At 40.7% G+C, this 17274-nt stretch overlaps 1 protein-coding gene across 1 annotated transcript in view; it reads right to left on the bottom strand.

Moving 5' to 3' along the window:
• The window catches only part of CHSY3 (chondroitin sulfate synthase 3), a 220271-nt gene extending 206025 nt beyond the window's left edge, over positions 1–14246 (bottom strand). Inside the window, exons 1-2 of the mRNA XM_067568955.1 lie at positions 13261–14246; positions 9750–10033 (exon numbers count right to left, since the gene is read on the bottom strand). Coding sequence (XP_067425056.1) covers positions 9750–10033; positions 13261–13969 — 993 coding nt within the window. The 5' untranslated portion in view covers positions 13970–14246. The remainder of the gene's footprint in view (positions 1–9749; positions 10034–13260) is intronic.
• Positions 14247–17274: the final 3028 nt, after the last annotated feature.

A 17274-nucleotide genomic window follows, 5' to 3' on the forward strand; every position in this document is an offset into this window, starting at 1 on the left:
CATTCACAACCTGAATTGTTAGGCACTCAACTGCCTGCTTTGTCTGCACAAATATTTAGATGCTTGACTGAGTACGATACTTGATTGAGTACTACTGAAAATATGACCCAAATTTGACCCAACCTGTATTTTGAACAATAAATATAGATAGATGTAAATAGATTTCTAAGCATTGTAGAAAAACGAGCAAGAGTTGAATACCCAAAAATAAACCAACCTCTAAACCCCATTCAAAACACAGCACACTTTGGAAATGCCAACTGAATACGTACGCCAAAAATACCATAAAAACTATTAAGTGGGTTAAAATGTATTTTCACAGATTCCAATAGCCATTTCAAATACTGAAATGTGCAGCTTTTAATAGGAAGTGCCACATTCTACTCTTATGTGCATGCATAGAGCACTCATTAACATCAATAGGAGCAATAGATGTACAACAAAAAGCAAAATTTGGGTCCAAGTGTTCAGTCACCCACTGCTTCTTAAGGAGCTAAAAAGGCATAAAAAACTCATTCTGGGCATTTACACGTCCTACAAGCTCACTGAGTCGTACATATTGTTCAAGTAAGTATCAACTTGCCTAATAGAGCAAAATACTTTAAAGACTCTATATACAATTTAAATAATTTATTTTATTGCTCAAATTGATGAATACATGCCACAAAATTCAATATTTTACAGTCCGCCTCATTGCTCTCTATTTATCTAATACATACAGACTAACAAATGTACTGAGTGTTCACCAACAATGTTCCAGGAGAACATGGAAAATTTTACAATCAGAACACCACTGTAGTGATATATGGTTCCAGCTTTGTGATTTTCAATAAGATCGAATGTCCTTTGCAATAGATATTCTAAACTCAGTGGCCTATTTACAAAATATAACTGCATAGTTATTCTGGATGTCTGGGCAGTGATCCAGAAAGAAAAGGCACCTAGTATGCACGGGGTAGTATCTTGCCTGTGCAGGAAGGTCAAACTGAACCAATTTCATTAATCTAGAATTCACTACATCTCCCCATCATAAAATAAAATTTAAAAAAATAATAAAGTTCCATGTTTTAATTAAAGTGCTTTATAGGGGGGAAATGCAGCTAGTTTTAAAAGGAAAAGTATGCATGTGTTACTATTTCATATTAGGTGTTTTTATGTTTTATTTTGCAGGTTTTTCCAGTTAACTATATTACAGATTTAAAATTGAGGCCATATATAAATCTTTCAGGAGAGATTTTCAAACGCACAAATGGAAGTTAGATTCCTAACTTCCAGTGATAGGATCAGAAACTAAAAGTTAAAAAGAAAATATTTTAATATTAACTCTCACAATTTTTAGTAAGGCAAATTCTAAGTAGCAACAAATTAAATTATGTTGATTTTAAAAACTGAAATGTTTACAAAAAACGTACATTACAATGCAACGGAACTATTTTGGGCACCAAGCTGAACGAACTCAACTTAAAAATTGCTTTACCATGAATATAATGGTAGAAGTCAGTCAAAGTCAGGCTTAGCATTTACATGACAATATTATTACTACCACCTATGTCCAGAATTCTCAACGACAAGTTTCTACAGTTAGGTTCCTGCAGCAAAGATTTCAAATGTACCTAAATTACTTTTAAAAATTTTACCCTAATTCCTTATTTAGGTGTCCAAGTAACCGTCCTGAAGGTTCAGAAGAAATGAACCCCTAGCAGCTGTCACTAAAGTCAATAAAGAAATATGTATTCAAGAACATCCTTGGCAGGCATAAAACAGTGATTTCATGGGCTTCAATTAGATTTCTCCTTCTGAATTCATGATTTTGAATCTGCATCCTATCTACAGCACACATCCTTAATGGAAGAATTATTCAGATCAACGTGACAGCCTAAATCCTTTCACTTTCCTGTATATACTACCATTATAAAGTGATTGAACAGCAAATATAAGGGAATGTATCTGGCATGTTAGACTATTGTTCTATTAGAAACTTAAGGAACCTTATTAATTAAAAAACCACAAAAAACCACACATCCACCTGACTTTTTTAAAATGTACTATTGTTACAAATACTATAACACCTAAAATTGCTGAAATTGAAGATTAGAAAATATTTTTATTTTTGTTTATTCTGTGCATTATACATCACTTTGTATAATCATTTTCACTCTTTCACTACCATCAGCCTCCTGTGTTTGTGTGCACATTCACCCACACAACAAGAGGACAGAATAAGATTTTAAAAATAAGAAAATGTTGTAAAACAACAGGATGATAAATCAGAGGTTAGTGTAATACCTAGAACTACTTTTAAAATACTTTTGTTTTTTGTTTAATTTAATTAAATAGTTAAGTTTAAGGAGCACAGTTAAGAAGATCCACAATAGTGAAGCTAAATTCATAAGCTCTGTGGGAGAGAAAATGCAAGAAAGCTGTTCCTCTAGAGCAGGGGTGGGGAACTTTTTTTCTGCCAAGGGCCTGATGGTGGTACGTGGAAGACAGCTGAATTCCCGCCGAATTCTCCCCCGCCGCCAGGGCTGGACCAAATGATTTTGCGGGCCTTATACGGCCCGCGGGCCGGACATTCCCCACCCCTGCTCTAGAGCTTAGTAGCTCCAGAGAAGCTTGGAAGCATCAGCTATGCATGTGCTACAAAAATGTGCATCTGTCCCATGCATACTACATAAAACGTGCATGGCCTCTGAATTTTCAGAAGCACACTTGTTCCCCATACAGAGTTTATGAAGCATGCATTGGGTCTGCATGCTTCATGAAGTACCCAGAAATTATTACTGAAACAATTGTCCCCCAACCTCTTTGAAGCTAGAAAAAGGCATGACCTCCTGTGAGATGCATTAATATTTGAAGGCCATGGTTTTCAAAAGTAAATTTTCTTTTTTGGGGGAAGTGTAACACTGTCTGGATTAGGGGTGACCATTTATAATATCATGGATATCTATATTGAAAAATTACAATAATTCATACATGATAGGACGTCAGGTACCACTGGCAAGGTTATAATTTGCTAAGATTAATAAACATGTTTATATGTATGTGTCAATTTTGTATTACAAGTTCTAAATACGCATGGCATATTTGTATTTCAAATTGTGCTGTGTTTTTGGATGACACCCCAGAAAGGATGGCAGCAGAACAAAGCCTGCTTAATGGCCCAACAAGAGAACTCAAAAGGTACTATGAATCCAGTGAAAGAACCCAGGGGCTACACCTTATGAGTCATCAGGACATGTAAGAACATGCCCAGGGACAGGGGACTCAGACTTTTCCAAGCCATGCACTGTGTGGCTGTGTTTGGGGCAGGCCACATGGTGAAGGGACATAAAAGGCAGATGCACCATCCCCATCTTGTTTTCATTCCTGCTTTTTACCTCTGGATGAATTCATCTCCAATGAAGCTGTGAAAGAAAGGACTGAGACCCATCCAGGTATTGGATGTGCATCAGAGGGACTGTACAAGCATGAAACGCCATAATTCTTCTGAAAATCTGATATATACAGACTTTACAGTCATTTGTATGTATATGATTGCTCTGACCATTTAACATTTCTCTTATTGTTTGTTTCTTTTCTTTTATAATAAACCTTTAGTTTTAGTTAATAAAGGGACTAGAGTTTTAAATAATTTCTCTCTTTACTGGGTGATGTCAGTGGCCTGTGCTATACACTAGATCAGATTAGATGATCTAATGGTCCCTTCTGACCTTAAACTCTGTGACTGTATAGGTACTCCCTATGACATATCCATGCTTAAGGAAGCCCACCTAAAAATGCCAAGGGCAGGGCAGGCTGGAAAAGGAGGGCAGTTTCTTCCAAACTGGCAGCTAACATTGCAGTTAGATTCCCCAACCAGTTACAAACATTCCCCACACTGGTTATCAAGAAGCTAAAACAAAAAGTAATACAGCCCCCTTTATTGCATTTCAATCTCTGGCTCCCAGTCAGCAACTACCACTGAAGCCACAGGTGTTACACCAGGCCCAATAACTTATTTACATGGTTTGGAACATTTACCAGTCACTTATTAGCCAGAGGAGTAAATCTAATATCCAAAAATCATTAGTGAGCATTGGTCAGCTGTGACAAGCATCACCAAAATAGAACTGATTATTGTGATAGTGTTCTAAAAATATGTTGACTCACATCAATTGCCTATACCCGCAGTGCTCTGCTATACACATATGGACTATACTAGGTCTAGAAAGGGTAGAGTGCTGCTTTGGAAAGATAACCACAGAATAGAGAAAGCACCATTACCTGGAATAACCAACCAACAGATCTTTCTTTCTACTTTTAGAGGATTTGCAGGAACCACACATAAGGACAGGGAAAGGACTTTGATAACTCATTCCTCTATGATAAGTAATAGCCTATATCCTGCTTTCTCTTTTCCATGAGTGTAATAGAGCAGAATATAGCCCAATATATTTTTCTGTTTTTCTAAGCATGTACAGTTACAGCTGAAAGAATGCTTAAAGAATTAATTTCTGTCTCAAAATATCTTGTCTTCCATGTATATATATTTAGGCCAGCTGCTTTCTTAATGAACATTTCACTACTGCAACATAACCTGTTTTGCTGACCTTGTCAAAGTATGGTGGGAGAAAAAGAGAAAGCTCATGAGCACAGACTTAAATCACAGTTAAGAGGAGAAAAGTAGGAGAACAGATCAAAGAGTACTTTGTCAACTGGGTAACAATGTAAAAATCAACACTGAAAAATCAAGTTTAAACAATGAATAAAATGTTAAGAATGGCTGCACATATTAAAAGCAATTTATACTATTTTATTTACATTTTAATCTGCAGCAAACAACTCACCTTGTAGGAAAACTCAGGCAACACTGTTTCACAAAACTATTTGTCTGGAAGACTTACGCTTCAATGACAGTCAGAATTGCATTTGGAGAATCATGGAGGACAAATAAAACCAAGCCTATAAAATGTGCGAAAAACAAATCAAACCTCTGAATCTTTGGGGAATGTAAAGTTTTGTGAACAATGAAGATAATGGTGGTACTGAAATAAAACCTTAGTGTATCTGTGTTTAGTGATATTTTTTCTTGACAGTGACTTCACAAAAAAGAGAAGATTGGGTAAGAAAGGCTAGATGAATCCAAGAGACAAATAAAATATTAGGGAACATGCTAAGCACTAGAACAGTGCTTCCCCACCTCCGACCCCAAAGTTCCCTTTCTGCAAGGCTGTTCATGGAAACTAAGCCTCTTCTATGTTGACTTTGACTTTTTAAAAAAATAATGGAAGAAGGAACAAAACCTATTTGGGTAATATTATGACCAACAGAACCTTGAATGTTGTGGTTTAGTTTTAATTACACTTCCTATTATTACTGTAGTTTAGCTTTCTCACAATACCATAAATTACAATACATCTTTATCAGAAGGCAGCAAGAAGCAGGCTATTAAATAGTCTCAGCCTGCAACCATTTTGCAATAATAATATACTGGAACATTTTCACAAAACCATATAAAAACGGACAGTAAAATGTGCACACAGTCATTAGAATTGTGCGTTTAGTTCTCGTGTAGTACAAGAGAACACTCAAACCACATACAATACATGTGGCCTAGTCCAAATTACACATGCAGTAGAAATTACAATATATACATTCAAAATATCAATGTACATGCACCACATTTCACAAAGTACTTTGTTTCAAGCATGCGCCTTCTCTTGCACTGAAAAAAATGTTTAAAATAATATGCAAATTAAATAAACCAAAAGCCTAAAAAAGCTATGCCTTGAATGTCCCAAATCAACTTGATAAGAGGGGCATTTTACTTAACATATATTTTCATCTTTCCTGTTTATCCTTTTCAGTTCCTGAAACACACTCCTTATGTGGATTGTCACCTCCTGCTCAATTTGATACCCAGTATTCACACTGATGATGTCCAAATCCTGATGGGGCTGATGTATGCAGCTAGTTAAATCATGCATTTTATTTCCCTGTTTTATAGTATTAAGGTGTAACCCACATTATTGTTGAAAAAAAGAACACAGCAAACAATACCTTACCCAACACAAGCTTACACAGTCAAGTCCCTTTAACATTGTAAAACAAAAACGAACAAAACAAATAAACAATCATGTGTAGTTTTTAAATACTGTAATATTTTATACTCTACGGAATCTAAAAGTTTATAAAAGGACGCATCAGTATCACGACAGCTAATCTCAGCTTTCATTAAAAATAAAATGCAAGTTTATAGGCCTCAGGGTTACAAATAAAAGCTTGAAAACATGAAACCTGAAAGGCTCAAAAAACCCAGAAAAATCACAAGACCCTGTTTTCAAAAAACTCAATTGTGAAACCAGTCTCATGAATGGGCTGGCAATACTGCATTAAACACTTACGAGAAGATCTATCTTAAGCAGATGGGCCAGGTCCCTTACATATCAATTTGAACATTGAATCATCATAGCATTTGTCTACACTGGAAAAGTGAGCAATGTTTTAAATGTTAACTAACATATTTTTTAAAACATCACTTTGCACATGGTGTAGACAAAAGGAATTGGCTGATGGTTAAATCCATACTGAAAGCATACAGATGGATTGCCACTCTTACCCATGTTACTTTGATCACACAGCACACAGTTATGATGTTTATCCTTCAAGATGTGCTCTGTATAACACTGCCGTTTCTGAAGGTAATCTTTATGTATGACTGAGAAAATAAGGCTACAGTATAGAGAATATGACCACCTGTTTCTCTAAAAGCTAATTATGCAATCTGTAAATGGTACTGTTCCATGTCTGCACAAAGTACTTACGGTTCAGACTCATCCCCAAGAAATGTAATAGTGGGCCTGAGTCCACTTTTACTTACACCAGTTTAAATCTATTAATTTTAGTGGAGTTATCCCTGATTTACTCTGTTGTATGTTGCTGCAGAATAAGACGCAACAGAAGCATGGAAGTTCATAAAGAAGGATGAAACTGTGCCCTGAAGTCACTCTGTTTTGTCTGGGTATTGCAATCCACCTGAACTCAACTTCTGCCTACGTAAAGAGTATAGGACAGGACCCAGGAGTTGCACACATTTACCCGAGGAAAGAATTTCACTCTAAGTATATGAAGTAGCTTGCTGTTCTAAGAAAGTCATAAAGGAGTACACCATCACATTTTTTTTTACTACAACAAATGGAGATTCAGTCCACTGGGGTGAAAAAAAAAAACCACCACACAGGACAATCTAATTTAACAGTATCTAACTTTCAGCAGTAGTGTCAGTGGAGGTACATTATTAAAGACTGTTCCTTGAACAAACTACTACATTAATAAAGAAGATGTGAAACTGTTCCAAAGCACATACGTAATCTAAGGAAGGGTTTGTCAGAATATCTTGGGCTTTGCTGAAACTGGAGCATTATGCCTCTGATTATACTCCATGGAAAATCTGGAAAGAAGTAAAATCCTAAAAGATCCATTCACAGAGCCATTGTAAAATGTGTTATCAAAAAAAAAAAAAAAAGATCTTAAAAGCTTCAATAAAATTCCTTTTCATAAAATTTAAAAATATATTTTAAGTCACAAAATGTTACTTTAAAATATGTTGCAGATCTGTTCTTTTATCTTTTTCCATCTTAAAATCTCATTCTACTTCCTAGCAATTCTAAATGGATGCATAGAAAATGTAGTCATTCCTCATGTCTAGAAAAGACTGCACTTTGGTTTGCTATGAAGAATTTTTACGCATTTCACTTCCTCTCCTTTATATATTACTTTAAAATTCAATCATTCAGAACTAATATATTGTCTCAAAAAGTCTATTTTAAGCATACATGAATTTGAGAGATTTATTGTACATGAAGTGACATATAATTCTTCTAATACTGGACACACTGATTTCAAAATCACCATTTAGTACTACAGTATCAAACACTTACTTTGCAGTTTCTTTATTTAATAAATATATACATGGCAGTGGCTCCCAACGATCCCAGTCAGAATTAGGGATCTTATTATTCTAGGTGCTGTATAAACACATGAACCTATCTCCAAAAAGCATATAGTTTAAGAGGTCACAATCCTGCCCTGAGCCCCAAGCAGGTGGACCTCTCTGTTCATGTGGAGCTCAGTGCAGAAAGAGGGCTAAAATAACCTTAAACATAACAATATGCCAGGAGTCAAATATTTCTGACATACAATACCGAAATAAAATAAAACTAAGAGGCTAAAATTAGGGAGCTTAAGGATACTTCTAATTTGATTTCCAGTTTTCTTGGAAAAAAGTAACCAAGACAACAAAGGAGAATGGGTGAAATGGAACCACAATCTCCCACAATAGCACTGTTAGGACTGAGGCACCATCCTGCATTCTGTTATGCCTGGATAGACCCGCCTATACCTCCATGAAACCTTGCTGACTTCAATCCGGCCTTGTGTGGGAGTAGCCCAAATAGATCAGAAAGTAGGCTCTGGTTCTAAACTTAGTGATTTGTTTAAAATGGAGATGAGAGAGTCCCAGTCAAAGTTTTACATCCATCTGCATGATGCACACCATTATTTCATTATTTTAAATTAATTTTTCTATTCAACTAGTGTATTTTATGCACTGTAATACAAAATATTTTCAAAATAAATCTCAAACACACTTATTAATAATGTGGTTAAGTATGACACTCCCGTCACCCGCAAGCAATACTTTACTAAGCAGAGATTTTAACCATTACAGAGATACTATTTACCTATTTACATCCAACATAGCTTTCCAAAGCCATTTAAAAAAAGACCACCACATTTAGCTGAAGCTTTCTGAAAAATAATAAACACACAAAACCAATTACTTTACTGACTTTTTGTCTTTAATGGCACATAACCTTTTTCACTGGCCTACTGAAATGATATTTCCTGCTTAACGAGATAGTGACACAAGGGCAAGCATACATTAATACTAAAGAACCAGTCAAATAGCTTAAATCATATTCACCATATCAGCTATGAATCCTGTCTACGTATTCTTCATCAATATTTTTATCTACAAGCACATTCTTACACCTAATCATAGCCTCCCTAGTAAAAGAGCGGTAAAGGTTGATTTAGTTTTGCAAAATATAATATCAGCATTTCAACCAAATTTTTAGTAGCCTAATATGCAGCTTTTTCTTCATCAGTCTATTAGTTACTTAAAAACTTGATTGAATATTAGAGGAATTATTTGCATTTTTGTTTTCTCACATAACAAACAGTTCTTTATTAAAAGTATATCTGAACCATTAGGAAAATAATAAAGGCTATTAAACTTGAAACACCATAGTGACATTATTTAAGAACTCATAGAAGGATATAATCTGTTTAGTGATTGTACAAGACGAAGACATTATGTGCAATCAAAAAAATAGGGATCTGAATGTTAATATGCATGTTCACTACAATTGCAATTTGTATAACAAATGCATTTAAACTCTAAAGCTAGTATTATAATAAGCTATGACATATAACATGGCATACTTATGATACAGCTTCTTACTGATATGAGTTCTCTCTGGCACCCTGAAAACAACTTGGATTTATGGGCAGAAATAAACAAATCAACATGTTTTTCAATGATGAGGCTATGTGAATGTATTTTTCATCTTTTTATGATCAGTAATTTACATCCTGATACATGTGATCTTAAAATAGTTAGAGTGGAAAAGACCAGAGATGCATTTACTTACGTTCTCATATCGAAATCTGTATATGAAAGCCATCATGACTTTTCCATTACTTCTTACCTCATATGACCAAACGCACTGGGTTCCCCCAAACCGCCGGACGCATCTTCCCACTTCAACATCCTCATGTGTGGTGTACATTTCTCGAAGACATTCACCTATATGTGGCACCATTCTCCTGAGAACTTCTCGACTGAAGATCATTCCTGGCCCTCCCATACAGAAATTCTCTCCAGGCTCAAGCCCCAGTTTTCCAAGTTCTTCAATATTTCCCAGACCAGTTTGCCCCAAATAGAGAGGTTTACTGCTGTTCAGTGACCTAAGAAATTCCTCCAGTTTTTCCCCTAGGAAGAGAAAAAGTGAGCATTACCTCTTCAGTTCTTCAAACAGCCATCTAGTTTTCTGCATCTCAACCACTCTTTACATGTAAGAAGCACCTTTTCTCTCAAAATAGGAATATCAGTTGGTGTGAATTTTTCTCTCTTTTTAAGTGTGCATTGGAACAAAGGAAGCTACATTAGACTATTATAGAAAATGACATCAAAGGTGCTTTAGCATATTTTAAATGAGCAAAAACATTAGTATAGACATGTATACTAGCAAAAAAGTACTTTTGCTGATATAGCTCATTTCATTTGGTGAACTGCTATATGGGGGGAAAACAACATTCTTTTGCCAGTATAAAATGTGTCTTACACTAAGATGGTTTGCCAATACAGATGTAGTAGAATGCCATTTCCACTGTAGGTTATCTACAAAAATAAGGAGGAGAAGCATATAGAATTCATAATTAGACCTGACATCCTAGTGAACTTACATGGACAAAAATCTGAAATGGATGCCAGAAATTAATATAATGGGATTAATTTTTTTAAATACATTTAAACCTGCTTTTTGTCAAATATTCTTTCATATTCCCCACAAAACTAAGCCAGAGTTCAGTCATTTGTCCTGATGTTTCCAATGATGCAGAGCAGTACAGCAAAAGAAAACTTGATATCAACTTCTCTTTTTGAGACCTTTTCTACTATTTTTGAAGAGTTTATAATTCAGCATTTTCTTGAAGTTTAAACTTAGTTTGTAAATTTAGCCTTGCAGCAATTTACAAAAATGGTTGCTTCCAAGTTACAGCTGGTATAAAAGAAGAGTGGCAGTTTTTCTTTCTATACTACTTCTATACTGTAAAATGCATATATATATGAATATATACAATTATGACATTTAGCAAGCAAGTTAGTCCATAAAGTCATTTTAAAAAGCAAATAAAGTGACAAAATTAAATAGTAAATCATTAGTAAGATTGCTACATTCCACTATACCTTTAATATGCATTGCAAATTGAGCCATCATGCAAATAATATACATAATCCATTGATGGCAATGAATTTTTGCTTATCAGAACTCAAGCGTTTTTCCTTAAGCAGCAGGAGATATTGTAAGGCAGCGTGTATCAGAAGGCCATTTTCCAATGGCACTGAAAGCTTGAGTAGAAAGTGTGCTGCAATAGTTTTTCAGAGATTCACTGCAAAGCATGACAAAAGCCTGGCAACGAACCTTTGCAACATTAATGGAGAAAAATAAAGAAGAAAAATACTGTGTTCAAGTGATGTGTGGAACAACAAAAAGGAATTATTTTAGAAAAATCTATGTTAAAAATTGTAGATAAAGATACAATTGTATTTCATTAAAAAAGCCTTCTGAAAATTGCTTTTGCCAGATTTAAAATTCAGTCCTTAATTCATACTGCTGTGCCCAAGTAGGATTGGAGTCTGATGTGCATGTAATGCTACCTGCCTTGTTGAACAGCAATAGCTGTATACAGAGGGGTAAAATGAGGACGGACTGCCACCCTTAGGCTGCATAGCTGAGCTCTGCGGGAAGCTTTAACGGCACGACAGTGAAAAGCATAACTGAATTTCCACTGGCCTGGGCTTAATCTCTTACCTAAAGTTCATTTTAAATTCTGAACTAGGTGAAACCTGGCAGGGTTCTTTCCTTTCACCAAAGAAAGAGCCGAGACTGCAGTAAGGAATCCTGTTTAAGATAGTCAGCCAATCTAAAGGCAGGCAGTACATCATTAAAATATGTATTTGCTTCAAACAGTGAGGCATTTGGTTGATCCTTAATTTCCAGAACGTCATCTTCACTGAGTTTAACGCATTCAAGAGTATTGATTTTTCACCGAAAAGCCTTGAATCCTGAATACTAATATCACTAAAAGCTTCGGGGCCCACCAACTGCCTTCACTATACAACTTAATTACAGTTCCAACTACTATGCCTTGTATAATGTTCATCATTTATAAACCACCCCAGTATACGTACATGGAATTGAGGAGTGGGATTAACCTTGCAACACCTGGGAGAATAGACACACATCCATGTTTCTCTGGATGCAAACCAACAGACCCTTTCGGAGGAGTTTTACGGGAAGTGGAGCACTTCTAAAAGCATCTGAGACTGGACATTTCATCCTCGTTTATTACAAGCCAGAAACTTATCTATGCTCCCCGCTACTCAAGGGCGGATGCAACTGACTATTAGCAAGTATGTTAATACCAAAAAATTATCCCCATTCCTTAACTGTAAGTGTCGTGGGCTAACAGTGCATTAGCATATCTCAGATCTGAGGATTATTACTGATTTCAGTGAGTAGTGAACAGCAGGTTACTAGCATGCTGAAAGGATCAGTATTTAAAGATAATAGGAAAGTTCATATACAATATTACAGTCAGCTGCTATTGTCCCGGGTTTCGGGGGGCAAAAGGGGACGAGAAAAACCGGAGCGAAGGGGGAAAACCAAACATAAATCTCCCAGATAATCACTCTCTCTGAACTACCCCTGGGATAACATCGAAGAGCTCTTTTAAGAGATCATTTGGGGTTCCGGGCGAAAATCCTGCATAATACATTCATCTTTCTGAAGCCCCGGCGGACGGGAGAGCCGAGTCCTCATCCCCTACACACGGGCAGAACTGAAGTCTCTCAGACACTCGCACTGGCAGTTCTGTTTCCAGCTATAAATCCCTGCAGAAGCCTTGTCACTAGAGGGGAAAACTGGAGATTTGGCTTTTAAGCGATCGCTGACGGGGCTCAGCAAAGTGCTGGATAAGTTTTTTAACGACACAGAGACGGAAAGGTGGTGTGTTTGTCAGGCCACTGGGGACGCACTGAAGAACAGCGGAGTCAGACCTGCTGCCAGCTCTCACTCTTTTGGGGGATTTGGGAGCTTTAGCACAGGCTGAAGGACGGCCACCTCTTGGGGTTAGCTTTAAGGGCGTTTTTACAAGGCTGGAGGGGTTACTTATGTGCGTTTCAATAAAAGAGTTGTCTATGGGACTCTTCCTTCTACAGAGGTCCCCGCTTTGGCAGCTCTGGGAAGCGGCCTGCCCGCGGAAGAAGAGGGGAGAGGAAGGGGTTTGAGTTATTGCTTCTGATGCTTATGGTGGTTTGCTAGTGCCCACGATGGGGATCTCCCCCGCGTGCAGCAGCCGGTCCCGGTTTGGCAGCCCTGGGAAGTGCCCAGGGAGGGGATGAGCATGTGGGGAGGGGTGTTGGGTGCCCACCATCACCTTTGATGTAGACGTCGTCGTCCGCCCGCATGAACCACTCGTACTTGTCCAGGTAGCGGTCGTGCATGTACTTGATCATCATGAAGGATTTCTTCTGGGGCGGGTAGGAATCGTCCACCCCGGGCAGGGCGACGACTGGCAGCGGCGGCAGGCCGGGCCCCGCGAGCGGGGCGGTGGAGCCCTGGCTGGAGAAGAACTCCACCCTGCCGGGGATGAAGCGCGCCCAGGTCCGCTGCGCCGCCACCGCCCGGCTGCCCAGGTACTTCTGGGCCGTCATCACCCCCACGTAGAGGAAGTTGCGGGGCTTGGCACAGCCCGCGGGACCCCCCCAGTCGCCGCTGCCGTTGCGGCTGCTGCCGTGCCGGCCGCTCCGCTTGTCGCCGGCTTCTTCCTCCTCCTCCGGGTCCCCTTCCCCGCCGGCAGCGGCCGGAGGGCTGGGGACGGTGCCCTCCTCCGCCTGCGGCGGCAGCTCCCAGGGGCTGCTCCTGAAGCTGGTGCCCCCCAGCACCGCCGCTGCCTCCTGCTGCTGCGCCCCGGGCGCCCGGGCGCCCCCCGCCGCGCGGCCGTAGTAGGAGCAAAGGCTGGAGCCGCGTCTCTTCCTCTCGCTCATCTCGGCCACTTTGGGGGCGATGAGCCAGGAGGCGGCGGTGAAGCCCAGCACCAGCCCCAGCACCACGCTCAGCCAGGGTCTGCGGGACCGCGCTGCCATGCTGCGGCCGGCCGGCCGGGCGGGGCGGCGGCGGGCGGGGGAGGGTCCCGCCGGAGTGAGCGAGCGAGCCCCACGAGCTGCGGGGCGAGGCGGCGGCTGCTGCCGGCCTCCCTAGCCCGAGTTAGTGCCGCTCGGCCCGGCCCCGGCGCCTCCTCCGGCGGCTGGCGGCGGCTGTTGCTCGGAGCGAAACTTCTCCGGGCGGCGGCAGCGAGGAGAAGCCGGCCGGCGGCGGCCCCTCCACTGTTGGCACCTTGTCACCGCCGCGGCTGGTCCCTCCCCGCCCCTCCCACCGCTCTGCCTCCTCCACGCGGCGGCGGCGGCGGCGGCGGCGGCCCCAGCTCGCCGCTCATCGCACTCACCCCGCAAGGAGCAGCCGCCGCCGCCGCCTGGCCCCCGGGCCGAGCCGGGCAGGGCGAGTCCCCGCCGCAGCGGCTTCTCCGGAAGGAAACGATTTTTTTTTACGGGCCGCCTCCTTGCCCGCTATCTTCCTCCCCGGTCTCCGCTCGCTGCGCCCCCGGCCCGGGCCCGCCGCCCCGGCTCCCCGCTCGCTCCCTGCCCCTGGCGCCCACGGCCTTGCTCCACCACCACCACCTAGCGGGGACCCGAGGCAGGGAGCTCGCACGGCACCAGGCAACCTTCGCCCAGCTCCAGCCTGGCCTCACGGGGCCCTCGCCGAGCCGCACTAGGCTCCCCCTTCCCCGCCCAGCGGCTGCGGGAGCAGAGGGGGGTAGAGGAGTCAGGACATCGTCCTCCCCCGCCCCCAGCAAAGCTGCCTAACAGACGGGACTTGGGGTGAGCCTGTCCTGCCGCAGCAGAGGGGGTTAGACTCGGCACTCCAGGGCCCAGACCCCACCTCCGGGCAGCATCAGGCTGCTTAGCACTAGGGAGGGAAATGCCCCTTGCTAGAGCAGCTGCTGTCCAGCTCCAGGGGGTAGAAGTGGGGAGCTGGAGTGCCTCAAGGCTGCATCTACACCTTTACTCATCCCTCCCCGCCGCCCCAGCACTAACGGGGAGAGCGGTAAAATGATCTTGCCCCACTCACACCTTCGCCTTGGGTCCCAGGACTCTGCAGCGAGAAGTGCCCTAGTTTCTCATCAGCAGGATAAGGGAAAGCGGTGATATATCTTGTAAGGGAAGCCTAGGGAACTTCTGTCCTCCACCCCTTCCGCTTCGAAACTATGCCGTAGCTCTGACCATTTAATAAATTTCCAGCCAGGAAACGTGTGCGTGCCCTCGTCTGGGGCTTGTATTATAACTTGCTAAGTAGGTTACCAAGAGCTTGCAGATCGGTGGGTAGTTTCTGCCTTTCCGAGGTCCCCACAGCAAGAAAGATAATGCGTCAGAGTAGAAGTTAAGGGGAATGTAAAATCTGGTTCTCTGAGAAGCATAAAGGTTAAAATAATGGACAGGTAATTTACTATTTTCATTCCACACTTCTAAGCAGTTTTTAAACTTTGACTTAGATTTATTTTATCAGTGATATTTGCCTCACATCTTTACATCAAGTAATATCGCCCTCCTTCAAGTGATGTCTACAGCAAAGCTGTACAATACAAGCACTGAAATTAAGTTATTTCTAGCACTCACTTATTATTGCACTGAAACTATACACTACTGGAGCGTCAAGAATTAATAGTTTTTCATCCAAAGCACCTTATTTTTTGTAGCTTTTGAAGCCTGTAGCAAGAGGCTACATTTACTATCTCTGTTTACTGAACATCAGATGTAAAGAAGGCAAGACTGATATCTATTAAGGCAGGGGGAAGGTAAAAGCAATGAACACGGGGGAGAAAAGTATTTTACAGAATAGTTCTTTCCAAACTGGTAATTCTCACATTTTCAGCTGGCAGAATGAAATTCCTTTTCCAGTTTTGTGTTTGATGAAAGACCTTACAGCTATTTTAGCTCTTAATTTGTAGAATTTGTAAGCCTTATTCCCAAAGTGTACTTTGCACACAATAGAAGGAAGGAGCCCACCCCGCATAGTCTTCACCTACAAAGAGGGTATTTCTCAAGTAACTTTTGTTCTCTGACTGTACTCTTTCCACAAAACTACAGCATAGAAGCGTATCAATGTTTTTGAGAAGTGACTGTTCTTAGGATCAAGAGCTAGAGCGCATGTGCTCTAACATTCCAACCTTTATTAGCCATCGCTCAGTTCTTCTCTACGTATTTTCAGTGTTGTAGCCACTTTGGGCCTCGGATATGAGAGAAACAAGACAGGCAATGTAACATCTTTCACCAGTATACATTGGTCCAGTAAAAGGTATAAGCTTTCGAGCAACATTCTAGTTTTTTCCCCAGTCCCAAAGATTTGTGTAGCTTGAAAGGTTGTACGTTTCACCAACAGAAGCTGGACCAATAAAAGATGTTACCTCACCCACCTTGTCTTCTCTATCTGACAGCCCATGCAGCCGGGCTGGGATATTTATGCCTTCAAGCAGAGGAATCTCAGGCACACTCTGTGTGTGTGTGGAGCACAGGTATTAGAAGATGCCACTAAAAGAAAAAAGTAAGGGCCAGATAAACAACTGCCACCCTGAAACTCTCTGAAAACAGTAGCACAAGTTACTTGTTGAGAAATGTGCTATAACGTTTAAGATCACTGAAGACAGGAGGAAGTTTAGCTTTCCACTGTGGGGGGAAAAAGTTTCTAAGAATGGCACCAGAAGGATTTCATGGTTTGTGTCTCAAAGCTTTTGGTATAAAAAGATTTTCTGCTTATAAGGGATGTCCCCGTTCTCCTCCCCTCCCCCCATCCTAACAGCCACCCTTGCAAATTTAGCTTGTTCTCAACGTTAGGCTGGTTTCTTTCAATCTTGTGCATCAACAGATTTTCATTTACAGCTAGGCAGGCCCTTTGTCTTAAAAAAGTATGTCCTAAATGATACCAGTGCACCAATCTTATTGTCAGAGTGGGTTGCCCAGGTGTAACTGAGTGGTACTAAATAAACAATTCTACTACTGATGCACAAGATAAAATAACCTCTGAATCACTCAGTTTATCTGTTCTGGCTCTTCAAGTCTAAAGCAGTGGAAACTGTTAACAACATGAGCAAAAATGAATTCTGACTGAAAGGATATTTTTACATACATACTTTTAAGAGTGAAACCACCCTTTAAGGTACTGTGTGCTACAAAATTAATTTATAAATGGGTTAAAGAGAACTCAACAGAAAAGTAAACATCAAGCTAAATATTATGAATATGTAGATGTACATATATTCTAGAAATAGAATACAGTACCAGTATTTTGATATACCACTTGGGCTTTGAGACTTTTTTCTTGACAGATCAAGACTAAT

Source organism: Emydura macquarii, unplaced genomic scaffold, assembly GCF_026122565.2.
Source record: "Emydura macquarii macquarii isolate MOO-44397 ecotype Brisbane River unplaced genomic scaffold, CSIRO-AGI_Emac_v2 contig_2897, whole genome shotgun sequence".
Lineage (NCBI taxonomy): Eukaryota > Metazoa > Chordata > Testudines > Chelidae > Emydura > Emydura macquarii.